This window comes from Balaenoptera borealis (genome assembly GCF_965194805.1).
Source record: "Balaenoptera borealis genome assembly, chromosome: 2".
Classification (NCBI taxonomy): Eukaryota; Metazoa; Chordata; class Mammalia; order Artiodactyla; family Balaenopteridae; genus Balaenoptera; species Balaenoptera borealis.
The window spans coordinates 180193178-180220456 of NC_138867.1; the positions used below are offsets into that span (position 1 = coordinate 180193178).

The 27279-nt window shown below is 55.2% G+C and overlaps 3 protein-coding genes across 14 annotated transcripts in view; 1 reads left to right on the top strand and 2 right to left on the bottom strand.

Annotated features, from left to right (window-relative positions):
- VAV1 (vav guanine nucleotide exchange factor 1) overlaps nt 1-6510 on the bottom strand; it is a 58127-nt gene extending 51617 nt beyond the window's left edge. For 2 of the 3 annotated variants that reach the window (XM_082379836.1, XM_082379834.1), the window contains exons 1-2: nt 6359-6510; nt 3587-5902 (exon numbers count right to left, since the gene is read on the bottom strand). In XM_082379836.1, coding sequence (XP_082235962.1) covers nt 3587-3790 — 204 coding nt within the window. In that variant the 5' untranslated portion in view covers nt 3791-5902; nt 6359-6510. The other variant, XM_082379835.1, reaches the window with a different exon arrangement.
- A 328-nt stretch (nt 6511-6838) lies between these two features.
- On the top strand, nt 6839-17202 carry SH2D3A (SH2 domain containing 3A). Of its 7 annotated transcripts, none has more exons than XM_082380005.1 (13): nt 6849-6949; nt 7927-8174; nt 9637-9773; nt 11774-12123; nt 12501-12577; nt 14084-14122; nt 14473-14574; nt 14708-14823; nt 14957-15154; nt 15243-15378; nt 15889-16074; nt 16591-16792; nt 16908-17148. In XM_082380005.1, the coding sequence occupies exons 3-13, from the start codon at nt 9705-9707 to the stop codon at nt 17011-17013; spliced, it is 1581 nt and encodes a 526-aa protein (XP_082236131.1). In that variant the 5' UTR covers nt 6849-6949; nt 7927-8174; nt 9637-9704; the 3' UTR covers nt 17014-17148. The 7 variants fall into 7 exon arrangements, with proteins under 7 accessions (XP_082236128.1, XP_082236131.1, XP_082236132.1 ...); XM_082380006.1 differs by having other exon boundaries at nt 15243-15354; XM_082380007.1 differs by lacking the exon at nt 16591-16792 and having other exon boundaries at nt 15243-15354; nt 16908-17202.
- A 597-nt stretch (nt 17203-17799) lies between these two features.
- On the bottom strand, nt 17800-26720 carry TRIP10 (thyroid hormone receptor interactor 10). Of its 4 annotated transcripts, XM_082380011.1 has the most exons (16): nt 26607-26688; nt 26397-26457; nt 25319-25434; nt 25178-25234; nt 24161-24308; nt 24021-24083; nt 23709-23813; nt 23494-23622; nt 22737-22883; nt 22423-22617; nt 21208-21375; nt 20835-20944; nt 18888-19020; nt 18526-18671; nt 18325-18446; nt 17800-18213 (listed from the first exon to the last, which is right to left on the bottom strand). In XM_082380011.1, the coding sequence occupies exons 4-16, from the start codon at nt 25213-25215 to the stop codon at nt 18065-18067; spliced, it is 1653 nt and encodes a 550-aa protein (XP_082236137.1). In that variant the 5' UTR covers nt 25216-25234; nt 25319-25434; nt 26397-26457; nt 26607-26688; the 3' UTR covers nt 17800-18064. The 4 variants fall into 4 exon arrangements, with proteins under 4 accessions (XP_082236137.1, XP_082236134.1, XP_082236135.1 ...); XM_082380008.1 differs by lacking the exon at nt 26397-26457 and having other exon boundaries at nt 26607-26720; XM_082380009.1 differs by lacking the exons at nt 22737-22883; nt 26397-26457 and having other exon boundaries at nt 26607-26720.
- Between the last annotated feature and the right edge of the window lie 559 nt (nt 26721-27279).

Here is a 27279-nt window from a genome sequence, read left to right on the forward strand (position 1 = left end):
ATATTTTAAAGATTCTACCAGGCTGTCTGTCCCCCAGCACAGGGTTTCGCAACCTCAGCACCGTTGACATTGGGGCCGGATAATTCTCTGTCGTGTGTGACATTGTCGGACGTTGAGCAGAATCCCCGGTCTCTATCCACTAGATGCCAGTATCAGCTCCCAGACGTGACAACCCCAACTGTCCCAGGACATAGCCAAGGATCCCCTGGGGGCGAAACCACCCCAGTTGAGAACCACTGCCCTAACCCAAACTCCTCTAGGCTGTGCTATGCTGCCAACCTTCCCTATATCCCTCATTTTCCCTAAAAAGACTTTTTATAGAGGGTTTATCAGGTGTCAACACAGTGCTGAGCAGTATTGAAATACTACAACAGTCTTCCCCCAAAAGGTGCCGTTTTTAGCCACAGTTCACAGATGGGGAAACTGAGGCTCAGGGAGGCGAAGCCAGCCAGTGATGCTGCCAGGATTGGCTCCCAGGTCTGGCTCCTCCAAGCCACCACCATCAACCCCCACCCCAGCCCACCCCTCCTATTCTAACTCTCCTACCCTCTCCCTTCCCTGCTTCTGCCAACGGCACCAGCATTTACAGGCTGGGGACTGAAGCACAGAGAGGTTAAGTAGCATGCCCAAGGTCACACAGTGGAGGAACTGAAAAAAGATTCATCATCCTGGCTCCAGTGACCGCCCCCATCCTGAGTCTAATCAGCTCCCCCGTCCTGGTGGATCTTTCCCACAATGACTGTCACATTTGTCTCTTCCTCTCCACTTCCTCAGCTTTAAAGTTTCATCTCTGCCACCCGGAATTTGGGCTCCCAGAGAGAGTAAGAGTGTCTGGTCATCACTGTGGCCGCCTATGATGGTGTCATCGTCTTTCTGGGTCTCAGATCTCAGCTTGGAGACTCACTTCAATCTGACCTCACCCATGAATCATGCCCACCAGCCAGCCCACTCACTGCCCTGCAGCACAACTACGTGGGAACCGCCCTGCTCCCACCTAAGAGCCTTTGCACTGGCAGTGCCTCCTGCGCCAGGGGTGCTGTTTCCTCAGACTCACAGGACTCGTTCCCTCACTTTGCCCAGGTCTCTGCTCAGATGTTGCCTCCTCAGTGAGGCCTCCCAGACCTCCTACGCAAAAGTGCAACTCCACATTCCCAAGCCCCCTTCTGCAGGCCATGTACCACCTCTGGCAATGTATATGTTTCCTTATTTGCCCACTGTCAGTGCCTCCCACTAGAATGTGGGCTCTTCGACAACAGGGGTTTGTGTGTGTCTTTTTCCCACTGTCTCAGCACCAAGAAGAGGCCCAGCGTACATCATAATTGTTGATGAATGAACGAATGAATAAATGAATAAATGAATGAATATGCTCTTCCCACCCTCTACCCAGGGAGCAGTGGAGCAAAAGCCGAGGAACTCTGAGGAGGAAATGAGAGAAACTAGGAAGCATCCTAATTCCAGGCTCCACACCTTTATGCCATTGTGTGTCCCCCACCCCATCCCACCCCCATCAGGAGCCCTCCCTTTTCTCTCTCTGCCCTTCCATATCCCACTGGCAGTTCATGGCCCGGGCTTAAATCTGTTGATGGACAGGGACTTGAAAACTTAGAGAGGCTGTTCTTGTGATACCTCCCTCCGACTTAATGTGACCACCTTTTAGCTTCCTGCTCATGGCCCCACTGTGAACGGGGCACAGGGCTGAGCTTCAAAGGGAGACAAAATGCACAGGGCAGGATGGCACAGAGCTCCCAGACGGGGAGGATCAAGGAACACCCCTGCCCAGTGCAGGGCCTGACACAGCTAGGCACGGGAACCCTGAGCAATTAGAAAACTCCTACTCACCCTTCAAAACCCAGCACAAATGTCCCCTCTTGCAAAAAGCCCAACTCTCCCAGGCAATGTCTTGCCTTTGCTCCAGGGCCCCCAGCCCAGAGGTTTCTTCCTCTGCCCTGGTCCTGACAACACAGGGCTGGGGGATGTCTGTCTCCCGCAGTCTGGGAGCACCTTGAGGGCCAGACCCAGGCCTGGGTCCTCGGTGCTGCCCAGCACAGAAAATCAGGACACATTTGTCCCTGCAGCTGCCCTCCTAGAGAATAATGCCACAACCCCTTGCCTTTTATCAGAAAACCAGCTGTAGGGAAGATGCAGGGAAGGATAGAAGTTCATCCTTAAGTCTAACCACTTTCCCATTAGCTGCTGCTGAAGCCTCACTGGATCTCGACTGCTCGCTGGATCTCGACTGCTCGCAAGTCTGGGGCCTGACTGGTCCGACGGTTACTTTCTTCTGTGTGGAAGCCAGGAGGCAAGCAAATGGAGGAAAATTTGGGATGGCCTGTGGCCAGAGCAGCTGGTGGCTGGGGGTGGCAGGGGAATCTCTGGGGTTCCCCCGCCACCATTCTTTCAGGAGGCCTGCCTGGGCTAGGGGAGGGTGGGCCTCTTCCACGTGCGGCCCTATCCCTAGGAAACACCCCCAGGGACCCCCATAGGCCCACTCCCTGATCACTGACTGCCCCTCCCCCCATCCGCACATGGCATCTCAGGCCAGAGAGGAGGCAATACCCCAGTCTGCCCACCATCCGTCCCCAGAGAGGTCCCCCACTAGCCCACAGCGCGTCCAGACGAGCCTTTCCTCCCAGGGTAGGGCCTGAGGGCTGGATGGCAAGTGTCAGACCCGCAGGGCAGGCAGGGGACCCCCAACCGCCAGGCATCAGCAGACATCACTTTCCACCCAGAACTCAGGAGGCCAGAGGGAACCAGAGAAGGTACGACAGAAAGAGAATCCAGTCCAGTTACCTCCCCCACCCCACCACATTCAAATGGGGATTTGAATAGATTTCCTGAGCTGGGGGCGGTCACAGTCAAATCCTCCTCCCCCTGGACCCGGGGCCCTTGCAGAAATCCCTACAGAGAAAAAGCAGCTATTTCTAGGTTCCCAAAACCCCAGGACCCACTCTCGGGGTTCTGGACCAGGTCTTGCCTCAACGTGCCCCCTGGGATGGATGGAGTTAGGAAGATCAGAGCCCGAGGCCTATAGCACCCCACCCGCCCCATGCTGCCCCAGGCCCAGGCAGGAAGCCAAGGGGAAGATGTGAGGGGAAGGAAGGGGCCCAGGGCCTGGGAGGAGGAGACACATGTGGGGGAAGGAATCGGAGGAGGCCCCTCCCCCATAGCTAGAATCTTGGAGGTTGGGGGGTCAAAGGAGTTGAAAACCTCAGGCACTCTATTGGCCACCCAGGGGGCTCCTAGCCTCCCTCAAGACCCCCACACAGTCCCTTTTGGGGGCTTGATCCCCACTGGAGCCAGCCTGGGGCTTTGGGAGCTTTAACCCCAAGTTTGCCAGTTCTCAGCCTAGATGTGGGTTAACTGCGAGCCTATGAACCCATTCCCGTTAACCTTGGGTGGGCCACCCCTGTATCCCTGAGTGTTACAACCCCCAAATCCCCCGTACCCTGTGCCAGACCCCGGGGCGGGGGGCCATCCTCCCCTCTACACGGCTGGCCCAGAGGTGCAGAGCATCAACCCCCTGGGTACCAGCCTGGGATGCCGCCCGCCACCCACCCTGGGGCAGGCCCGTCAGTGGGCGTCTCACCTGGGACATCTGGGGACGCAGGTTGACCTCCCGCAGGTTGATGGCGTGGGGCAGCAGGTTGTTGAGCAACTGGCACAGGAGGACGCCATCCCGGAGGGCCTGCGCCAGCTCGCACACCTGGGCCCCATCCCAGGTCACGCGGTGGCTTGGGGGCAGCACCCGGCACTGGATCAGCCAGTGGGTGCACTGGCGCCACAGCTCCATGGCTGCTGGCTTCCCGGGCCGGCCCGTGCACCCTCGCGGCCTCCTTTGCCGCCCGCCCGCTTGCCTCCGCTAGCTAGCTACCACTTCCTCTTCTTTGCCTGTAACTGTCGCCCTGAGAGGGGGTGGAGGAGGAGGAGCCATGGTGGGGGGGGGTGGGGAGCACCTGCAGCCCAGCCCCAGCCCAGCCCCTTTCAAGCAGGACCTGGCCTCTCTTTCCCCCACCAGCTAGCACTGGGGCATCTGGGAGTGGGTTCAGGGTAACAAGGCGGAGGCCTGCTGCCTTCCTCTGTATCCAACCCAAGAGCGGTACCATCTCGGAAACATACTCAAAATCCGCCCTTTTCTCACCCCTCCCTCCTCCGCCTCCACCCTCATCCAGCCCCCAACCTTGGCAGCCTGGACCAGCGCAGTCTCCTCTGCCCCATGGCCGGGCTCCTGTCCTCATCCCCCCACAATCTGTACTCCCCACATCGGAGGGCACCTATGAACACCTAAGTCAAGTCGGGATGCCCCACAGCCCCCCCCCTCGTCTGGGATAAAAGTCATCCCTGAAGCCCACAAGGGCCTGCATGACCACTCATCACCTCCCTGCCCTACTTCTCCCACTCTCCCCCACTTTGCGCTGTTCCAGCCAAACGGGCCTCCTCAGTGTTCTTCCAACATACCAGGTAGCCCCAGAAGCTTGCTCTAGAATCCTGCCACAAGGCCTTTGCACATGCTACTCCTCTGCCTCAGGCAATTTCACGGCCAGCTCCCTCACTTCCTGCAAATCTTAGCTCTAGATCATCTTCTCATGAAGTATTCCCAAACCTCTCCATTTCAGATCACAGCCTTTTTCCCCACCCCATCACACCCTATCCTATCCCACTTCCCCACCTGTTATTTTATTATACTTTTTTTTTTTTATAAATTTATTTATTTATTTTTAATTTATTTTTGGCTGAGTTGGGTCTTCGTTGCTGCACACGGGCTTTCTCTAGTTGCGGCGAGCGGGGGCTACTCTTTGTTGCGGTGCCCGGGCTTCTCATTGCGGTGGCTTCTCTTGTTGCATAGCACGGGCTCTAGGTGCGCAGGCCTCAGTAGTTGTGGCACGCGGGCTCAGTAGTTGTGACTCACGGGCTCTAGAGCGCAGGCTCAGTAGTTGTGGCGCACGGGCTTACTTGCTCCACGGCATGTGGGATCTTCCCAGACCAGGGCTCGAACCCGTGTCCCCTGCATTGGCAGGCGGATTCTCAACCACTGCGCCACCAGGGAAGTCCCTATACTTATTTCTTTATTGTGTATTGAGAAATTTGTGTCTCGTGTTGGAACCACTCCCCCCAGCACCTGGCACATATACATGCTCCATAAATATTTGTTGAATGAATGAATGAATGAATGAATAATTGAAAGCTCTATGGCTCTACCTCTGACATTTATCCCAAATCCGTTCATTTATTCCCGTGGCCCTGGCCACCATCATCTCTTTTTTTGGACTTCGATAGTGTTGTTCATTGGTTTAGCAAATATTTACTTTGTAGCCCTTATCATTACCTGAAATCATGTGCTCTACGAGGTCTCTCTACCCACCTCCACCCCACTAGATTGTGAGTAGTCTCCCCCCTCCGTCTCACAAGCACCCACCCACCCACCCCACCCGCCACCCGAGCCACTCCCCGGATTTTCTTTTTTAATTATTGTAACCACTAAGGGGCGCTAGACTCCTTTCACTGGACATACCCCCTACCCTCTGACTGTATCAAAACCAGACGGGGAGTGGGTCAAGGAGGGGATACCCCTCAGCCTGTCCTGAGACTGGAGTCTCTTCCACATTGGCAGATGGGGAAGCCCAGCCTGGAAATTCCCAGATTTACGATCCTACAGGCACCAAAACTTTCTTCCCCAACCATCCGTGGCTCTCTATGCGTCAATTTCCTCATCTGTAAACTGAGTGACAGTAACCTTCACCGTTTAGAATTACGGTAGGGGTCAGAGATGGTGGGGCTGCAAAGATCAGAGGAAGACAGGATAGCGCTCCAGGGCTCCGGGCTTGAATCCCACCTTGACCAATCACAAGCCGTGTCAAACTTGGGCAAACTTGGGCTGAGCTGCCCCATGCCTCAGTTTCTGCATCTAGAAAATGGGGTGATGAAAACAGTACCCATCTCATTGAGAGGTCTACGTAAAAATGGAATGTGTTGAAGCAGGGCAAGCAAACAGAACAGTCCTGGCATACAGTAAGCGCTTAATGAATGTTAGCTGCAGCTACTGCTTTCAATTCTGTTGTTATTATTATGCGCCCTCCATAAACTTGGCCAGAGCGTCCTCTTTCTGGTTCCAGATCCCTCCCTCCCCCACCTTTCTCACGCTTGTCTCCGGGCGACAGGATGGAAGCCCCCCTCCCCTCCTTCCCTCCACGTAGGAAACCACCTGAAAGTTTACCCCCTAGTACTGCCAGAGTCTAGATCAGCTCCAACGTTCTGTTACTGGGAGAGGCTGTCGTGTTTTCCCGCATCTCTCTCCACAAAACCCGACACCCAATGGGGTTCCTTCCCGGAAACCCAAGGGGTTGGTCTGGAGGAAGCTCACCCAGTCACGTCACAGCCGCCACCACTCCCTGCCAGGCGAAAGAGCCCGTAGGGACCGCCCCGCCCCTGCCCGGAACACTGAGGGGCTAGGAGACACCGCCTTGCCCCGTCCGAAGGGGCCAGGGATGCTTAGGACCAGCCGGAGGCCCTAAGCGGAATCAAGAGGCCTGGCTCTAAGGGGAGGGAGTAAAAGAGGGGTGAGGAGATGAGTGGGCGTGGTCAGCCCGAGAAGGGCGGGGCAAATTTAAGGGGGCGGGGTACACTAGTAGGAACGGAGTTCCCAAGGGGGCGTGGTCTACGGGAAGAAGGTTTTATCTGAAGGGGGCGTGGTTAGCGAAAAGAAAGTTTCTAAGGGGGCGGGGCGAGAACAAGGGGGCGGGGTGAGAGCCCGGAGGTTACTGTTGGAGAAGGGGCGGGGCCTGGAGGGGCGGGGTTTACGTGGGCGGGACCAGGTGATGGGGCTCGATTCCTTTCGGGCGCGGTGGGTGAAGGCTGGACCTGGCTGGGGCGGGGAGGGAGGGGTCGGGAGCCGCAGAGCCTCAGGCTTCCGCCCGGCCCCAGGTTCTTGGGAGCTCCGCGGGTCCCGGCCCAGGTGAGTGAGGGGCCCCAGGCAGATCCAGGACCGGGAGATTACTGGGGCAAGGAGTTCTCTTTTCCAGGTGGGGCTACCAGCTCGCAGGGAGGATTTGTGTGTCTGTCCATGCGCGTCCGCGAACGTAAAAGGGGTCGCCTGACTGGGGCACTGTATATCACGCGTGTCCGTGTACCTGGGCGTCCTCCTCCAAGCGTGTTTTCTGTGCAACACGGAAAGCCTCCCTGCTTCCACTTTTGCCTGAACGATCTTTTTAAACCACAAACCAGATCGTGCCCCTCCCTCACTTCAGACCCTTCCCGTAGCTCCCCTTCCATCCCACTGAGATGAAAATTCGAGGTCCACCAGTTCCTGCATCGTCTCTGCCTACCTCACTGCTCTCCACTTCACTCCTGGCTCACAGCACCCAGCCCCACCAGCCTCCCTGATGTTGTAAGATGTAAAAAGCAAGCTCCAGGCCTTTGCACTTGCCATATCCCCACCTGGACTGCTCTTTCTCCACATCTTTGCATCACTGTCTCCCCTCTACTGAGATCTCAGCTCCTATGTCACCTGGTGGGAGAGAGCCTCCTGACTACCTGTTTAAGGTGGCCTGCCCCAGCCAGCCTTCTTGACATTTCCCTGTTTTATCAGCTTCACTGTTCACCCTTAGACATTACCTCCTTCATTCATCCCGCGCTTATTTGTTTTGTGTCTTGCCCACCGGAGGGGCCTTGGTCTCATTCATCACTGTTTCTCCAGGGTCTAGAACAGAGCCTGGCACGCAGGAAGCATTCAACCAGTCAGTGTTGGCTCAAGTTTGAGGCTCCGCGTCCACCTGTGTCCCTGTGTCTCTGTGCACGCGGCTGCCCTCCTGCACGTGTGTGCACGTGTATGTGGTCAACAGAGCATGAATAATCCCCCTCCTCCTTTCCCCACGCTTGCCTCTCACCCACCCCCTCTCCTGACTCTGCCCTGTTCCTCTCTCTTCCTCCCAGATATCCAGAAATTATTCCAAAGGACGCAGGGCAGGTGGATGACTTAATTGGCCTGTGGCTGGCCTGTGCCCACTCTGAGCTCCCCCTGAACTAATCAGAGCCTTGTCAGTGACGCACCTCCACACCCACTAAGGGGCATGTAAGACAGAGGAAGCTGGAGTCCGGGGACTCTTAAGACCAAGGCCGGGCCGGGCCCAGGTGACAAACAGGAAGTGCTCAGGCATCCAGGAGACACACCTGGCTTCCAGGTATGCGGCACCTGGAGACAGCGCTCTGCTCAGCTCCCCCGCTCCTTAAGCCACCTAGGGCCCAGTCTGGGAACTTCCTGACCCTTTCAGGCCCTCAGCCCAGCTGACTCAGGTCATAAGAATCCGGGTGCTATTTCCCTGCAGACCCCGCCAGGCCCAGAAGATCTTGGGGGCAGGGGAAGCAAAAAGCAAACCCCTTGCTTCCCTCCCATCCAGGGCAGTTTTTTCCACCAGACACTTGAGACACACAGGGGCCTGAGGCCTGCGCCATGATTAACATGTCCTAAAGCATCTGAGACCTAAATTTGACTGCAGTAATAAGGAAATGGATCCGCTCCAAAACATGAAAATCTGCAAATGCTTATTTGCTGACAAGTCTACAAAAATATGACCTTCTAATGTCCTTTAAAATGTCGTTACATTGGAAAGGCACCTATGGGTTAGATTTTTGTACAATCTAAGAATCCTTGAGTATGCATATAGGTGGCTGAGATGCTATGGGCTTTAGTAAATTAAATTCTCCCCAGCCTGCAATTTCTTTCACCCCAAGAACCACCTGGCTTGCTCCCTCAAAATCCTCCCAATGTTCACCAACAGAGACCTTCCCGGGCCACCCTATGGAAAAATCTTAACTCCACCCCTTGAATCTTCATACCCCATCCCTGGTTTCATTTTCTTGTTTAGGTCTCTCGGATCTATCCTATACTTCCTCATCTAGTTACTTATTTTTCCAATCACTGTCTTCCCTACTAGAACATCCCTAAGGACAGGAATTCTGGTCTGTGTTGTTCACTGCTAGGTCTCTAGTGCCGAGAAGGGGCATCTGGCACACAGTGGGTGCCCCATGAATATTGGTTTGAGTGAATTTGTTAATTAAATTTCGCCAAAACGTAGCAGTATGTCATCTGCATAAAAAAACTGCATTACATTTGAAAGCAATGCAGAGGTCTTTTCCCTTTGCAAGAATCCCAGTGAATGCATGACTCTTTCCATGAAATCACAGCCTATTCTAAATTAAAGTTACTCATAGCCTGATTTAATCTGATATATATATATATCTCTCAAATATAATTCAGATATAATTTATAATTAAGATATATAATCGGACTATGGGTAACATCTTTAACTTAAAGTATAAATATATAAATATTTATACAAAAATGTTTATATATTTTAAATATAAATATTTATATATAATTATATTTATATATTTTAAATATAAATACCTAAATATTCTATATTAAAATATTGTATAGTATACATTAAAATATTTTAATATATATAATTTAGTAAAGATATACTATATATTAAAATATAATATATATTTTTATATATGCATATACAGAGAGAGTTGCATTTTAAGGTTCAATAAGATATGGGCTGCTGTCTTCAAAACCATGAGGAACATGGAAGGGCTGAGCCAGATGCTCAGGATTCAAGAGTAATTATTCCCATTTTACAGATGAGGAAGACTGGGGCCTGTTGGAAGTACAAAGCACAGCCCCTGCACCCTCTGCCCCTGAGAGCTCCATGCAGGTGCCACAGGATGGAGAGGACTTTGCTGGCCAACCCTGGTACCACGGCCCACTGTCCCGCCAGGTACCACTGCCTCCTGCAGGACCTCAGGACCATCTGATGGGGAGTCTCACCCACCTTTGACTTACTGGGGACTCCTGGATCCCAGATGAGGGGCTTAGGGTCAAGGTCTATGGGAAAGAGTGGCTCAAGGGCTGGGGACTGTCTTGAAGCTTGGTTGGTGTGGCATGTCACTTCTTTTTTTTTTTTTAATTTTTTTTTTTTTAATGCTATTCTTGTCTGCTTACATTCTTTTTATGTATGTATGTATGTATGTATGTATGTATGGCTTTGTTGGGTCTTCGTTTCTGTGCGAGGGCTTTCTCTAGTTGTGGCAAGCGGGGGCCACTCTTCATCGCGGTGCGGGGGCCGCTCTTCATCGCGGTGCGCGGGCCCCTCACTATCGCGGCTTCTCGTTGCCGAGCACAGGCTCCAGACGCGCAGGCTCAGTAATTGTGGCTCACGGGCCGAGTTGCTCCGCGGCATGTGGGATCTTCCCAGACCAGGGCTCGAACCCGCGTCCCCTGCATTGGCAGGCAGATTCTCAACCACTGCGCCACCAGGGAAGCCCGGCATGTCACTTCTTATATTTAAATTATCACTTCCTTTGGGATGGTGTTGGGGATTGAAGAGGGTCCTAATGACCCCTCAAACCACCCCTTGGCTCTGCTTCTCTCTCTCTCTCTGGATCCCAGGCCACCCGTGGCCGCCAGGGGCCCATCTCCCTCTCAATCCAAAGCTCCTCACCCTCATCTCCAACTTAGGGGTCACCTTCAGGAGTCCCAGGACCTGGGGTATCCAATCAAATCACGAGAGGCAGTGTAGCTTAGTGGTTAAAACACCACACTTTAGCGCCAGACAGCCTGGGTTCAAATCCCATCCCTACAACTCACAATGGGTGTGAACTAGGGCAAGGTATTTGATATCTCTGGGCCTCAGTTTCCCCATCTGTAAAATGGGCATAATAGTACCTACCTCTTAACCTTGGTAAAGGATGAAGTGAGTTCATACATTTTACACCGAAAACAGTGCCTGGAAGATAACAAGGGCTATACATGTGTCCATTGCGCATACTGTCCAGTCCCCAGCCCCCATCACCAGCTCCACTTTGCCCCTCTACGATGTTGTGGCCCTCAGCCCCTGTTTTCACACCAGCCACCATGGCTGGCATAAGACTGCTTGACCATTTTTTTAAAGGTTGATTTAAAGGCCACTGTCTGTTTGGAAGGACCCAGTGAATGCCTTTTCTGGAAGCCACATTTGCATAGCAAGCTCAGTGCATGTCCTTGGTTTGGAAGTTGCATAAGTCAGTGTCGGCTAGTGGCTGTAAAAAACATTTCCAAGATGTCACCAGCCAGACTCGATCAACATTTAAGGGTGTGACTTCCCTGGTGGTCCAGGGAAGACTCTGCACTCCCAGTGGGTAAGACTCCACACTCCCAATGCAGGGGACCCAGGTTTGATCCCCTGGTCGAGGAACTAGATCCCACATGCATGCTGCAATTAAGAGTCCACATGCCGCAACTAAGAGTCGCATACCACAGCTAAAGATCCCGCATGTCACAACTAAGACCCAGTGCAGCCTAAATAAATAAATATTAGAAAAAAAAAATTTAAGGGCTAGTTCATGTCACAATCTGAGGGGATGCAGAGCTCCAAAATGAGTCAGACCCAAGCCCTTTCCATCCTGTGTGTTCGCCATCCCCCAGGGCTTTGGGGACATCAACTGACAGAGGATGGAACCTGCAGGATTGTACAGGAGAATTTTATTGGTCAGGTCGGGACATTCCCCACAGCCCTTCTACCCTCATACCATTGGCCAGATCTTGTCACATGATAGCTAACTGCAAGGGGGCCTGGGAAATGTAGTCCAGAGGTATGCCTGTGAAAAAAGAAGAAATGGTCTGACACAAAGGTACCCAGTCTCTAGGTTTTTTTGAGTGCGTGGAGCGGGGTGGGGAGTCATCATTAACTACTGATACAGGCTTATGCCTAAACCCCTTGCCCCTGTCCTCCATCCCCAGAAGGCTGAGGCCCTCCTCCAGCAAGATGGTGACTTCTTAGTTCGTGCATCTAAGTCCCGTGGCGGCCACCCTGTGATCTCCTGCCGTTGGCGGGGCTCAGTCCTACACTTCGAGGTGTTCCGTGTGGCCCTGCGCCCCCGGCCAGGCCGGCCCACAGCCCTCTTTCAGCTGGAAGATGAGCGTTTCCCAAGCCTGCCTGCCCTGGTTCGCAGCTATGTGACCGGCCAGCGTACACTGTCCCAGGCCACTGGAGCTGTGGCGTCCAGGCCAGTGACGCGGCAAGGACCTATTCGACGCAGCTTTAGTGAAGACACCCTTCCAGACGGCCCGGCTTGGACAGAGCCACTCAGGTACCACAGGCTCCCAACCTCCCTGACGACACCCAACACCCTCCAGGGTTCTCCACCTCGGCACTGTCCACTGGTGACATTTGCGGCCAGATTATTCTTGGTTGTGGGGGGCCGTTCTGTGCATTGTAGGATGTTCAGCAGCCTCCCTGGCCTCTATCTACTAGATGCCAGTAGAATCCTCTGTACGCCATCCCCCTAGTTGTGACGACCAGAAATGTCTCCTGACATTGCCAAGTGTCCCCTGGGGGTATCAGGCACCCTGGTTGGGATCCACTGGTTCCCACCAGTGGAATGATGGGATGTAAGGTTTTCTGGGTGTTGATGGGGGCTGCTCTGTGCAGAGTAGGACAACACATCTCCCCCATCTCTGTCCCCAGGGCTAGGAAGCGGAGTGACAGTCAGCCCGCAGGCTTGCAGCATATGGGGCAGCCAACAGAAGACCACCCTGGTTCAGGTAAGGGTCTTCCAGGACAATACATAGCTCAGAGATTGCTCTGCCACTCACTACCCAAGTGAACTTTGGCAGCTGACTTAACCTCCTGGAAAAAAGAGATGGTGATGCTCTCAATGTTGTCATGGTGACGAAAAAACACAGGACTAAGGAACTTTGTAGGTGCTTAAAAATATGGGTTTACGATGATTCCAAGAAGCCCTCTGTTCTCTAACCATGGCTGATCTCTCTAATAATTCCTCTCACATCCCGTACTCACTCCAGGCACATAGTCTTCCTTTCAGTTGCTGGAACCTTCCAAATTTGTTCCTGCCGCAGGGCCTTTGCATTTGCTGTTCTCACCATTGGAGAGTCCATTCCCTAATCTTTACCTGGCTGACTCCTCCTTGTCTAATGTGAGTTCTTCAAAGCAGCTGACCCTGACCATCCTACATAAAGGAGGAGTCCCCCTTATACCCTGACTGCCCTGTCCACACCCCCCCAATTCAACATGAGCCTGCATTGTGTGCCAGACACTCTACTAAGTGCTGAGATACGTCAATAAACAAGAAAGACAAAGATCCCTGCTCAAGTGGAGCCAACATCCTATTAGAGGAAGAAGGACCATGAACAACAAAAATGAGTCAATTACGAATGCTTTGGGTTAAAAATTAAAAGCAGGACACAGTAAGGAGTATGGGAATGGTAGTGAGTATTACAATTTTAAGTAGTAGTTAGGAAAGGTCCCATGGGGAAAGATTTGAAGGAGATGAAGGAGGGAACGACGTGGATAATTGGATGAGAATGACCCAGGCAGAGGGAACAGCTAGTGCAAAGGTCCTGGGGCCAGAACAAGAGTTTGAACTGTTCATTGAACCAAAAGGAGGTGAGTGTAGCAGAAACACTGGGAGTGAGGGGGAAGTCACGAGAGATTGGGCTCAAACTGTGAGGGCTTCTTGGACTAATATGAGGACTTTGGCCCTTATTCAGAGCTAGCTGGGAACCGTGGGGAGGTTTTAAGCCCCTATAACAGGGTCGACTTAAATGCTTAGTAAATACAGAGTCTCCCAAAAGTCTGGGTGCAGTTTTAAGTTCCAATAACCTCAGAAGTAAATATGCCACAAACTTAACAAAAGACATCATTTGAAATTTTGATAAATTCAGTTTCTTTGATGCTTATGTAGCTTTGTGAATTTTGAATGAGATTTTTCATTTTAATTTCACACAGTCAGGGCTTACCATCTTCAATCAGAGGGGTAAAAACAAAGAATTCAAACTTGAAATGTAGTATTCAAAACTTGCAAAACTACATACGTGTCAGAGAACGTTTGTTTTCAAACCATTGGTAAGTGTGTAGCATTGATGCTGGTGAAGTTGTTCAATTTCAAAGCTGCACCAAGATAAGCTGGGATACCTGGTTATTGGCTGAATGAGTGGATGAACCAGGAGGTTAGTAGCCCATGAAGCCACTGACCCCTCCCAGCTATCTTCTCTGTGTACCTCTTTCACCCCCTTTTGTATGACCCCCAGGAGCTTCCACTATGCCTGCATCTGCCCTGCCTCGGACAGGTAGTGACTCCGTGTTGCTAAAGGTGCCCGTTCCCCTGGGGTCCATTGCTGACAGCCTCAGGGCCTCTGATGGGCAGCTTCATGCCAAGGCACCAACCAAGCCACCTCGAACATCCTCACTGATGCTGCCTGATGCCTCTGGACGCCCCCCAACGTACTGTGAGCTGGTGCCCCGAGTGCCCAGGGTCCAGGGAACACCTCCTGGCCATAGCTGCCCAGAGCCAGAGGCGCCATGGTGGGAGGCTGAGGAGGAGGAGGAGGAAGAGGAGGAGAACAGATGTTTTGCAAGACCGCAGGCAGAGGTCTCTTTCTGCCCACCTGACAACCCCTTCTGCCTGCTGGGCTCCCAGAATCGGCCCCTGGAAACCGAAGTCCTGCATACTCTCCATGGCCTGTTCCTGGAGCACCATCCTGGGAGCACCGCTCTCCACCTGCTATTGGTGGATTGCCAGGTGGGTCACCTACAGAGGTTTTTCCTCCCCAGGCAGGGGCTGAAGCCAGGACAAGGCCCAACCCCACCTCACATCTGTATACTCACTCTGCTCCCTTGACTTCTCTACTCTTACCCTGGCCCCCCATCGCCAGGCGACTGGCCTCCTGGGAGTGACCAAGGCCCAGCGGGGCGCCATGGGGGTCGCCTCTGGTCTGGAGCTGCTCACACTTCCCCATGGGCATCGCTTGAGGTTGGAACTGCTGGAGAGGTGAGCCAGCCACCTGGAATTCCTAGGGTCTCCAAACCTCCCCATTCACGGTCCCCTAGGGAGGTGGGGGATAGGCAATGCCACCGACTGTCCCTCCTCACCCCCGCATTGCAAACCTCCCCACTGCCCCCAGACCCTTGCCTTCCGCCTCCACAGGCTCGAGACGCTGGCACTGGCGGGGGCGCTGGCAGTGCTGGGCTGCGCAGGGCCGCTGGAGGAGCGCGCGGCCGCCCTGAGGGGCCTGGTGGAGCTGGCCCTGGCGCTGCGGCCAGGGGCGGCGGGAGACCTGCCCGGACTGGCCGCGGTCATGGGCGCCTTGCTCATGCCCCAGGTGCGTGGGAAGCAGGGATGGGGAGGAGGCCAGAGAGCAAGTAATGGGGAAAAGTGGAGAGGAGGCGGGCTCAGGTCTCTTCCTCCAGGTGTCGCGGTTGGAACGCACGTGGCGCCAGCTGCGAAGGAGCCACACCGAGGCTGCGCTGGCCTTCGAGCAGGAGCTGAAGCCACTGATGCGGGCGCTGGATGAGGGCGCCGGTGAGTGGCGTCTTTCGATGAGTGGTAACTAACTGGAATCCCAATCCGGTCCTAAGCCCCGCCCGGGTCTTAGGTCCCCGCCCCTGCTTCTCTCCTAAGCCACGCCCCCTGCCCTAGGCCCGGCCCCTGACTCACATCCAGCTCTATGCTAGGCTCTGGCCTCTGGGTTTCGTGCCAAACCCCTCCCCTTCCTTCTGTCCTAGGCTCCACCTTGGCCTTACATTCCGCCAGCTGTTTCGGTCCTAGGCTCCGCCCCTTAAGCAAGGCTCCGCCCTCCTCGCCCTAGCCCCCGCCCTCTGTGCGAGTCTCGGTCGGGAACTAATCCCTAGGCCCCGCCCCCACTCTGTCCCAGGCTCCGCCCCTGCCCTAGGCCACTCCCCGGTCCTGCTCTGGGCCAGGCTCAAGCCTCTGTTTCTGACCCAGACCCCAACCATTGCTTTGTCCTAGGGTGCCTCGGCCCAATGTATGTCGCACCCTCTTCACCCTAGGACCCGCCCTCTGCCCCTAGCCCAGCCCAGACCCTTCCCCCAACAGGACCCTGCGACCCGGGGGAGGTGGCGCTGCCGTACGTGGCGCCCGCGGTGCGCCTGCTGGAGGGCGAGGAACTCCCCGGGCCCTTGGACGAGAGCTGCGAGCGGCTGCTGCGCACCCTGCACCGGGCGCGTCTGCTGGCCCGGGACGCGCCCAGATTCCGCAAGGCGGCGGCTCGGCGCCTGCGAGGTGAGCGCCTCCTCTGCGCCGGGTTGCCAGAGGATCCCGGAACACCCGTCATGCTCCAACTCGGTGCCCCCAAACCCACCAGGCCAGGCACTAGAGCCTCCCACCACGCCTCCCAGACCCCACCCAAACTGGGACGGCCCGGCCCAACGGGGTTCTCACCCTAACACACGCCGCAACCTGCAGTGTTGATGGAAACAGTGCCCTCTGCCCCCAAAGGGCGGTCCAGCCCCCCAGAGCCACGCCCACAGGGCCCCACTGCCACTCTCCCAACTGGGAAGGCCCTGCCCCTAGAGGATCTCGATCCGCCACCAAGAATGCCCAGCTCCCTCCAAAATGACTCAGACCTTCAACCTGGTAGAATAGAACGGCGCCCCCGCTGAGCTCAGAGCCACACCCCTCTCCTGCCCTGGGGCAGCCCAGCCTCCAGGATCCCCCACCTGGGTCGTCCCTGCCTTCACCGGTGACCTTAGCCCCGCTGTCCCTCCAACATGGCCCAACCTCCTCCCCTGCAAAAAGTTTGTCGCGCAGGACTGCCCGGACCCCAAATCCCACCCTCGGGCGTGGCTCCATCTCCAGGCACAACCCCTAAGGTGGGTCCCCCAGGATCTCGCCCCAGGAACAGACTGCCCCCGTGCACCCACCGAGCCCCTCAGCCGCCCCATCCCCACTGCTGCAGACTCAGGAGCCCCCTCCCGGCTAACCCTACCCAGTTGTCCAGGTAATCTCAGGCTGAGTCCCTCCGGGGTCAAAGTCCCGAGGGAACAAGGCAGGTGTGGGAGGGGCAAGGCAGTTGCCTGGGCCCCGCCCCCAGCCCCGTCTGGCTCCGCCCCCAGGATTCCGCCCCCACCCGGAGCTGAGAGAGGCCCTGACCACTGGTTTCTTGAGGAGGCTGCTCTGGGGGAGCCGAGGAGCTGGGGCGCCGTGGGCCACACGTCTTGAGAAGTTCCAGCGCGTCCTCAGCGTCCTGTCGCAGCGCCTGGAGCCTGACCATTGAGAGCACAGACCCCCCTCTTCACGCTGGGATACCAAGGCTTCCATGGAGACCAAGGAAGCCGCCCAAGCTTCCTCACACAGCCAAATGCAGTGGGGACCTGCACCCTGCCTCACAGGAGGGGACCTGGTTTGCAAGAACCCACCCTGTGCCCTAAAAAGGCACACTGATCCTGGCGGAGGGCAGCCTCCTCCCACACTAGAAGACCCAGATGTCTGGAGGCTCTAGACGCCCTCTCCCACCTGCCCCCTCGCATATCCCACAAAGGGTGAACGTGTGGCTTTTAATGTTAAAGAGAACTTGCAGATCTGTAAGAGGCCTGAGTTCAAATACGTTTTAAAAGCTGTGTGACTTCTACTGGATCACTTGACTTCTCTGTGCTGGCCTTCAACATAAAAGTGGGGCTGTGCACTTTCTAGGGGTTGTGGTGGGGATGAAAACTCAACGTTTGAATGGGTTCATAGGTGGAGAATGCCTGGCACACAGTAGGTGCTCAACGGGTGCTACCTGTCCTTGGTGAGCTGCAGTGAACACCGAAGGGGTGACGTCTGGCACCCTCCTCCCTACTAGCGTCAGAGACAAGCACCCAACTCCTAAGAAGGGGCAGGGTTTGTCTATGGTGTCCCCAAGTTCGCTTCCCCTTCCTCGTTCCCTGCGTGGCCCTTAAGGAGGGTGGTATTTGAATATCCAACCCCGGTATCCAAATCTCCTAATAAGGCACAGACTACAGGAGCTTTCCATCATTTTTTTATATAAAACAAAACGGCCCCAGCCGAGCGGCAGGAAGAAAAGATTTGAAACATGAGTATGTACATCGATGGTAGAAGGCACAGCGGGTCCATCTGGGGTGAGGAGTGGGGGGTTGGGGCTGGGGGCAGCAGGTTACACAGGTCTCAGCTGAAGCCACGGGGGAAGAAATAAAGTGCGTAGGTCCTGGGGCACCCCCCGTGGCCCAGAAGCAGCAGCCAACAGCCCCCCTCTTCTCGCCTCTGGCAGGGTTCAGTTGAGTGTGACGCGGAGGTAGGAGGTGGGCACGTAGCCCTCACCTCCCTGTTTCCGCCTGACCCGGGTCCAGCCGTCGCCTTTATCTTCTTCCATGAGACTGAGGTCCTCGCCCTCGGCCATGGAGATGGTGCCCTCGCTGGACCCTGTCATGGGGGCGGCGGTGGGCTCAGGTCAGCTGGAGGTGGATCTCAACAGAACCCAGCCCCAAACACCGCCCCCAAAGCCACCGATGTGCCCCCCCAGGCTGTACTTACCTTCAAAATGGTAGATGGCCACACAGTGACCTATGGGGGATGCAGGCTCCTCCTCAAAATCCTCATCGAACTCCGTGTAGATGGGAGCCTCCTGACCCTCCTCGGAGGGGGGCTCTTCAGAGCTGGTTGGAGAAGGCAAAGCAGGTGAAGACAGGTCCCCCCGGGGTCCGGGGACAGACCCACACCGGCCTCCCTGCTCACCTCTCCTTATTATCCTGTGATCCGTTGTTGCTGTTGCTGCTGCTGTCTGGTGGGGCGCTGGCTGGGGGGTCTGGAGGCCGAGTGTGCCGGCCCAGGGTGTCCCCCCGGTTGCTCAGGACCCGGCTCTCGGCTTCTGCCAGCCAAGCCTGAGAGGAGGGGACCGCACAGTCAGCTCCAGGGCCAGGCTCTGGGGTCAGCCCGCTCTGGCCTGGAGGTTTTCCTGAGATCACCCATGCACACCCAAGGCAGTGATGAGAAACAGCTGAAGCACCCCCCCCAATACCTCCCTGTCCCCCTCCCTCCCCCAAGAAGTGACTCAGCCAGGCCTGCCGGCCCCGCCCCTCCCCAGGGTCTTCCCTGACCTCATACTTCTGTACTTCCAATTTCAGCCGTTCGATGTTGTTCAGGGTTTCTGTGATCCGGGGTTCCAAGCTGGCCGGGTCCCCCATCTGGGGTGTCTTCTCATATACATCCTTCATTTTCTTCAAGGCCTCCCTAGGGTGAGAACGGATGGAGGAGAAAGAATCCCATGTGATTTAACAAACAAAAAATGTGGGCTTTGCTTCAGGGAGCTCAGCCAGTGCTTCATAGCTTGGGTTCAAATCCCAGGGTGGGCATTTCTTAGTTATGTGAGTTTGGGTTAAGTTACTGAAACTGTGTCTCAGTATGCTTGTCTGAAAAAGAGAATAACGGGATCTATATAGCTATGTCTATATATCTCCTGTGAGTTGTTGTGAAGATGAGAACAGTGCCTTTATGTATTCAGATATATATTGACTGCATACTACATACCAGGAACCTGTTCTAGGCATTAGAAATATAGCACTAAACAGGACAGTCAGGGCCCTACCTCTGCTCACAACCTCTCAGGAAAACGGGAATTCTAATGATCCACATGAGGGGTTTAGAATAGTGCCTGGCATACAGTAACACTCTATAAACGCTAAGTATTACTATCATTAGTCCCCTGTCCCTACTTCCTCCATGTAATGGTTACAAGCATGGTCCTCTGGACTATGTCAAACCTGGGTTCAACTTCTTTCCAGTCCTAGTACCTGATGCACATTACAGAGGAGGAAACTGGAAACAACTAGAATTCAAGGCCAGTCCGTCTGGACTCCGGAGCATGCACCCGTAACCCCCCCATTATAAGAACTCAGGAATGACAGAGTTCTCGAATGGAACTTTACACCAATAAAAGCCGTTTTGTACAAGAAGTTCTGTGCAAACGGCAAAACATCATTTGGCTGTCTGTCCGCAAGTGGCAAACGTCATTCTTATTATGTAAGAGGACTGGGAAGAGAATCTTGTTGCTTGGAAAGAGTGAGTAAAGATTTTCTTTTTTTAATCTGGCAGGTTTCTTTATCGTTAATACATTAAGTGTTTTGAGTTATTAAATGAATAACCATATGCTTCTTTTTCTTTTAGCCAATTAATGTAGTAAGTGAGACTGATAGATGTTTTGATATTGAACCATCTTTGCATTACTGGGATAACACCCGAATGATCATGACTTTTTTTGTGGTCTTTTTATTATTTTTTTTAACTGCAGTAAAATATACATAATATAAAATTTCCCATTTGAGCTATTTTTAAGTGTATGGTTCAGTGGCATTAAATTCATTCATGTAGCTGGGCAATAACCACCACCACATGATTTTTTTTTTTTTTTAATACACCATTGGACTTGCTTGGCTAGGATTTTGCAATCTAAGATCATAAGTTAATTAAATAAGTTTATAATTTTATCTTCTTGAATTCCTTTTTTTTTTTTTAATTTTATTTATTTATTTTATTTATGGCTGTGTTGAGTCTTCGTTTCTGTGCGAAGGCTTTCTCTAGTTGTGGCAAGCGGGGGCCACTCTTCATCGCGGTGCGCGGGCCTCTCACTATCGTGGCCTCTCTTGTTGCAGAGCGCAGGCTCAGTAGTTGTGGCTCACGGGCCCAGTTGCTCCACGGCATGTGGGATCTTCCCAGACCAGGGCTCGAACCCATGTCCCCTGCACTGGCAGGCAGATGCTCAACCACTGCACCACCAGGGATGCCCTCTTCTTGAATTCTTGCTAACTCAATTTTGGAATTGAGATTCCACCAGCCTCCTAAATGAGCTGGCAGCTTTCGCTTTTCTTCTGTTTGTTGGAATGACTTATATGAGATGGGAAGTCACCGTTTCTTTTAAGTGTGGTAGGAATCACCTGGAAACCCATCAGGGCCTGGAGTTTGTTGGGGAGGAGATCTTCGAGTACCACTTCAATGTAATTCATTTATTACTTCACCTTGTTCCTTACCTGCCCACCCCCTCACCTTACCTCTGGTCGATCTCCTTCTGTAGTTCACGGTTCCGTTCTTCCAGCTGCTGCTGAAGCCGCTTTCTCTGCTGCTCCGGGGGCAAGTGGCTGAAATCCTCGGTCACCACTGTCTGCAAGGCGGAAGAAGACTGAGTTCGGGAACACAGAGTCTGAGCTTCCAGGGTCTAAGACATGCCTAAGACACACCAAGTCCATCTTCCTCCCCACCCAAGGTTCTTGGGGGGCAAGGCCATGCACAGAGCAAAGCAGGTCCAGGTGGGGCCATGGAAGGAGGGGGCCCAGCCGGCGGCAGGAAGCGAGCCCAGGGTCCCGCCACCCGGCCGCTGGGCAGGCTGGGGCCGCCCCCTCCTCCTCCCCCGGAGGCCTCACTTACCCCACGGCTGCCTCGAAGGCTGCGGAAGGATGCTAGCCGCGGTTTGACTGACTTACTGATCTCACTCAGTATGGCCAAGGGGTCGAGGCCGGAGCGGGGGGACGGGGGTCCGTTAGGTAATGCCGAGGGCAGGGGGCCCCCCAGGGGGGAGAGGGGTGGAGGGCGCGGCTACCGGCAGGGGCCAGGGAGGACATGGGTCAGGACGGGCAGGAGGACGTAGAGAACAAGGACGGATGAACGGAAGGACAATGGATGCAATAAAGAAAAAGGGGAAAAAAACCAAATGGAGAAAAGAAAAGAAAAAAAAAAGTAAGAAAACCACAACTCAAGATGCACAATCACACACACAGAAAATGCATGCAGAGAGCAACACAAAAATCTGGGAGGTGGCAGGAGGGCATTAATTAGATTGTGAGCCAGAAGGCCAGACCCCTCCCCCACCCTCCACCTCCCTTGCATCCTATGTCCAGTTTCTAGAATGGAGATTGGGGGTACAGGGAGGCCCATGTTTCTTGTCCCCCTCCCCAGCTTTCTGGGCTCACAGTCTAGAAGGTGGAGGGAGAAGCATGCAGGAATCAAGGTCTCAGACAAATATGGGGCCATAGACGTCAAGGGCAAACTGAGAGAAGGGTCAAAGGCATGAAATACCAAAAGGGTTACAGCTGGGGTTTAAGCTGGGGGACGTACGTATAAACTGAAGAAGGGGATCAAAGTATACATCAAGAGGGATCCAAAGTATAAAACAGGAGTCAAGGTATAAACTAGGGACGAGGGGGTTGTCAAAGGTGTAAGAAGCCAAGGGTGTCCAGGTATGTGCCTGACACTGAAAGCTAAAAATCCCGAGTAAAACCAGCCTGAGGGTGGGGCGCCCAGAGACGCACCAGAGGATTGGAGAGACTCGGGGCGGGGGAGTCCCTAGGGCTGGTGTCCCAATCCCTCACCCAGCCCTGAATACCCAAAGCAGTTCTTCTCCCAGCATCCTGAGAAGCAGCAGACAGACGCCACAGGCCCCCCTCCTTGCCCCCCACTCCCCAGCCTCAGGGGACTCCCAGGCCAATTGCCCGGCCGCCTTCCTTCCCTCCAGCCCGGGCCAGCAGCCAAGAGAAAAATTCCTGCCCAGGACTCAGCGTTCCGGCGGCTGGGGCTGACTCAGTGGGGGCCCCTGCTGTCTCCGCTCACACCCATCCCCTCCACCCCAAGGGCCCCGGCCCCCACCTTGTTCTTCTTGCCGAAGGGCCAGCGCTTAGCCCGGCTGCGGCCGGGGCCTCGGAGCTCGGGCCGTCCATCTGAGGGGGTGCCCAGGCTGCTGTCCGAGGGCACGCGGTTCATGGGCTGGCTGAAGTCTTCAAATTCCACGTCGCCCGGGCGGGCAAAGCCTGACTTGTGCAGCTCGATTAGGACCCGGGAGTCCTGGGGGAGGGGATGGTGAGGGGCAGTCAGGGGAAAGGCTGGGTGCGTAGCCTTTGGGCTCCGCCTTCTGCCCTCTCCCACCCCCCCGCCCCTGTGGTCCCCTGGGACCAGGCACCCACGTTCTTGGCATCCACAGCATCCGCAGCCACCTTCATGCCCTCCAAACACTTGGCGATGATGGGTACCACCTGCAGCTCAGCCTCTGACAGGAGCCTGTACCCAGCCCCCAGGTGGGTGGCCCGCCGCTCGTCCATGTCCTGCAGCTTCTGCAGGGACAGGGGTGTGGGGTCTCGGGGTGCTGATGGAAGGGCTGGTGGCAGAGTGATTCACTACACGAGCATGATGGAGACCCACACTGGCCCCAGCCCCAAGCCCAGTCTGGCAGGGAAACACAGAATCGAACACAGACTTCCAGCTCAGTGTGGTCAGGGAAGAAACAGGAGGCCAGGGAGATTTCAGAGGAGAATTTGAGGACCTCCCCTCCCCTTGCCTAGGGAGTCAGGAAAGGCTTCTCAAAGGAGGTGAAGCCAGGGATTTCAAGAAAAAGCAGACCCAGCACCAATACTGCCAGTCCCAGGGCTGGGACAGAGAGTAGAGTACAAGGCTGAAACAGAAGAGGGGAAATTCGAGATCTTTCAGAGGTGTTGTTAGAGTTGGGGCTTGGAAGAATAAGTAGGAGTTGCAAAAGGAAAGAAAGACAAATCTGGCAGAAAGAACAGCTTGAGTAAAAGCGGAGCACACTTTTAACTATTTGTTTCTAATTCCTTCTCAATTTAGAGGTTAGGGCATTACAGCCAGGGTTTTGACAAATGTGTAGGAGTTGGTTAACTCTGGAGTTTCACGGGGAGGGTGGGGCTGGGGGTGTGGAGCACTCACATTAAATATCTGGGGCATCTGGGAAAAATAGAAGTGAGCCTGGTCTCGGTTGAAGCGCTGTAGTTGGGCTGCATACTCATTTTTGCTTTCTTCTGCCATGTGACTCCGAAGGTGGGCTTGTTGCTTGGCCTGAGGAATATCGAGGTGGGGGTCATGGCCCAGTTCCAGCCTTGCCCAACCCTGACCCCCAAGCGTGTCTCAGACCCCACAGGCACCTTCTCCACATCAGCCTTGGTAGCATTGATATCCTGGTCCAGCCGCTCGGCCGTCTGAGCTGCCTTCTCAGCCTCCCGGCAGTCCCGCTCAAACTTACGCTTACTCTGTGTTGGGGACAGAACCAGAATGAAGGAGCCACCAACCAAAGTTTCATGGATGGGTGGGAAGTCACCCAGCAAATGGGGGTCGGGGCTGGAAACCCACAGCAGAGGTGGGGTCCTGGCCAGACAAAGAGGATACCTCTGTGGATTGGCAACCCTCACCCAGCTGCTCGGGGCCGGAGCCACGCTTCTCCACACCCACAAACTCACATTCTCCAGCTGCTTGAAGCCACTTTCCAGCTGCTGCTGGGCCCGACGGCCTTCTTGGAAGTGCTATGGAAAGAGGGGGGTGATAAGGCTCACCCTGGTTTCAGGGGCCCTTGGGAAATCCCAGAGAGGGGATCACCCACCATCTTTCTCTCCTGTTTCATCTCCTGTGAGTACTTGGCCAGCTCGAGACACACATGGACACTGAGGCTCTCGGCCACCAGCTCCCGCTGGCCCGCAAAATCATTCACCTCCTGGAGAATCTGCACAAATGACTGCTGCTGGCTGAACCTGGGATGCGGTGGAGGGGGACAGGGGCTGAGGGTCAGGGCCCCCAGGAGCCACATGCCCCAGGACCCACCTCTGTATGAGAAAATGTGAGCCCCAAGATATTCACCCCAGAAGCAATGATAAATTCTGGTCTGCATCCCCAACCCTTGGGGGGGGGGGACAAAGAACTCAGAATTCTCAGAATTTGGGGGGTTTTAGAAAGGGGATATGATGCTTACACCATCTTTTTGCATCACCCTAGTGGTGTCAGCGGCAGCATGCTGTAACCAAATACTATAAATGTTTTTGCAAGGAGAAATATTAATATCCACGCTAAGTGGGATAAAAACCAAGACCGTAATGAACGTAATTAACATCAAGTCAGTTCAGGTCGGAGGTTGCCTCCAAACAAGTGACCAAAAGAACTTCTGATTTCTAGAGCTTTTTGGATTCTGGACCTGGGGACCTGGAATAAAGTGAAATGGTCTGGGCATTGTTTTAACACGTTTTCTTAATCTTCACATGAGCCCCTACAAGGACATCATCATCATCCCCAATTCACAGGAGAGGAAAACAGAGGCACAAAACTTAAGTCACTTGCCCAGAGTCATTCATTTAGTAACTGTTGGAGCCTCTCCCATTTAATAGGCGAGGAAAATAGAGGCGGAGAACTTGAGTCAACTGGCGGAAGCAGTTTGGCTGGAAAGTAGTGGATTTAGAATTCCAACACAGGTAATACGGTTTCTGCATCCAAGCTCATACCTCTAGGTGGAACTGGGGTGAGAAGTGAGGGATCTGCTTGGGTGGCCCAGCCTGAGGGAGAAGAAGTGGGTCCCATACCCCCCGCCCTCCCAAATCTAGCCCTGCATCAATCCCCTCTTCGTTCTTACTTGGATTCTGGGTCATCTTTGCCAGGTCTTTTGGGCATATATTTTTTCACCAGGCTCCTACGGAGAAAGGCAGGAAGGCTGAGCCCCCAGCCCTCCAACCGCTCCCCCTAACCCCAGGGCGAGGCCACCCTAGGGTCTCACCGCAGCTGCTTTGCATAAGCCTGCTCCACCTCCGTCCGCTCTTTCACGAACTTCACGTATCTGTCCAACAGGTCCAGACCCCACTGCGTGTGCCGCTCGAGCACCTCGAACTGATCCTAGCGGCGGATTGGGAGGACTGGGGTCAAGACCTTGGGACCCCACAGCCTCCGACCAAGCGGCAGGGGAGCCTCCAGGCTCCGAGCTCCAAGAAGGCGTGGCTTCCCGGCCCCGCCCCGGAGCGGCGCGGGGGGAGGCAGGAAACCGGCGGGAACCCCCTCCCCTTCCCGGGAAGGGCCAGGGAACAGGGGCGGGGCCCCAGCTGGACTACAGGGTCCCCTCTCCCGACGTCCAAGAGAGGTGTGGAATGGGACAAGGCCACTCCCCCTGCCCCGGCTCCCCTAATCCCCCCCCAGATTCCAGAAAATCCGGCCGGCCTGGCGTGAGTCAGGGCCAGAGGCGCAGGGTTCCCCGCAGCTTGGGGGGCCTCTGAATGGCCAGAGGGTGGGCACCAGCTTCCCCTGGTTGCCATGCTTCCCCGGGTGCCCCGAAGGGTGACTCAGTTTCCCTCACTGACTCCACTGCGCCTCCAAAAGAAATCCCAGCATTGGTGTGGGGGGCGATCTAGTTACCCCGGGACACCCAGGAACCCAGGAGTGCCACCGCCCCCAGAAAGAGGAGGGGTCAGAGGTCCCGGCTAGGAAAGGGGAAAATTTCTGGGGCTTCCAGGGCACAGGTTCGAGGCGGTCAGGTGGCGGCCCCTCCCAGTGCCTAGGGCGGGCTGGGGGAGGGGGCTGAGGCCGAGCCTCGCAGCCCCCTTCCCCCTACAGCGTCCCAAGCCCCTAGTTGTTGATTATAGGCAACGTGAGGGCGGTCTGTACTTCCAGGTCCCACGTGGGGTTGATAGTGGCCAGAGGGTCCCCTCCCCCGCCCCAGTCGGACAGGCGGAGGGCGGGCAGGGGCCCAGGGGCCGTAAGATAAGCCGCCGGCCCAGTCAGGGCGCTCAAAATAGGTGACCTCTCCCGGCCGCCCCGGCCTGGTCCCAGGACTTCTTCTGCCCTCCTCACTATGAAGCCCGTACCTCAGTTTCCCTACGCCGCTCCTGCAAGGTCGCCCTCCGCTCCCGGGCGTCCTGAAACGCCCTAGGAAACTCCGAATGAGGGCGGAAAGCGGGGATTCCAGGGGTCGGTGGAAGGGAAAGCGCAGAGACCCCTCTAGGGTACTGCAGGGGCAAAGCAGGGGTCTGGACCCCAGGAAGGGAGGAACTTGGAGCCGGGCGGATCGGACTCACCCACAGTTCGGTGCCCCAATCCATGCTGCTCCCGCCGATGCCAACGCCGCCGCCGCACCCGGTCCACACCGCCCGCCGCCGGGAGACTCAGCCCAGGGCGCTGAGCCCGGCCCCGCCCCGTTAATGCCCCGCCCACTCCAGGCTCTGCCACGCCCCATAGGCTCTGCCACGCCCCCGCCCGCGCAGAGCCCCGGCGCAGCCCCCTAAAGGTGAGGCACACCCCCCAGGAGGCGGGGCCCAACAGACGCCCCGCCCCCTCTTAAAGGAACGATGCCACCCGAAGGCACTGGACAGACTCCTTAAAGGACCCCCACCCATTTTCCAAATCCCTTAGGACCCTCTTGTCCTCCCCACACCTGCCCCGCCCTGGATTGTTTTTCCTTTCCTTTTTCCTTTCAACCATTCATTAAAGGGCCAAGACACTAAAACCCCAACCCAAGAGGTTCTTCCCCCACCCCATCGCAGGGAGAACCTGAGGTCACCTCGCTCTTGCGGGCCGGCCCGGCTCCAGACGTCTACGTTCGTCCCACTAATGGTCTGGTCCCTCCGGCCACAGGGCGGATGGGAGGACTTCGATCCTGTCCAGGACGCGCCTCCGCCAAGGCCTGGTCCATTAGCGCCCCCACCGCATCCTGCCTCCCTCCCCAAATCTGCGCCTGGAAACTGAGGACGA

Bases quoted from the DNA above. Each gene is read 5' to 3' on its own strand.
- SH2D3A (XM_082380002.1), top strand. From the start codon at position 9,705: ATGCAGGTGCCACAGGATGGAGAGGACTTTGCTGGCCAACCCTGGTAC. The intron at 15,155-15,242 runs GTGCGTGGGAAG...CTCTTCCTCCAG, and splicing joins GCGCCTTGCTCATGCCCCAG to GTGTCGCGGTTGGAACGCAC. The intron at 16,075-16,590 runs GTGAGCGCCTCC...CCCTGCAAAAAG, and splicing joins GGCGGCTCGGCGCCTGCGAG to TTTGTCGCGCAGGACTGCCC.
- TRIP10 (XM_082380008.1), bottom strand. From the start codon at position 26,630: ATGGATTGGGGCACCGAACTGTGG. The intron at 24,309-25,177 runs GTAAGAACGAAG...ACCGCATCCCAG, and splicing joins AAAGATGACCCAGAATCCAA to GTTCAGCCAGCAGCAGTCAT. The intron at 19,021-20,834 runs GTAAGGTGAGGG...TTCTCACCCTAG, and splicing joins CAGAAGGAGATCGACCAGAG to GGAGGCCTTGAAGAAAATGA.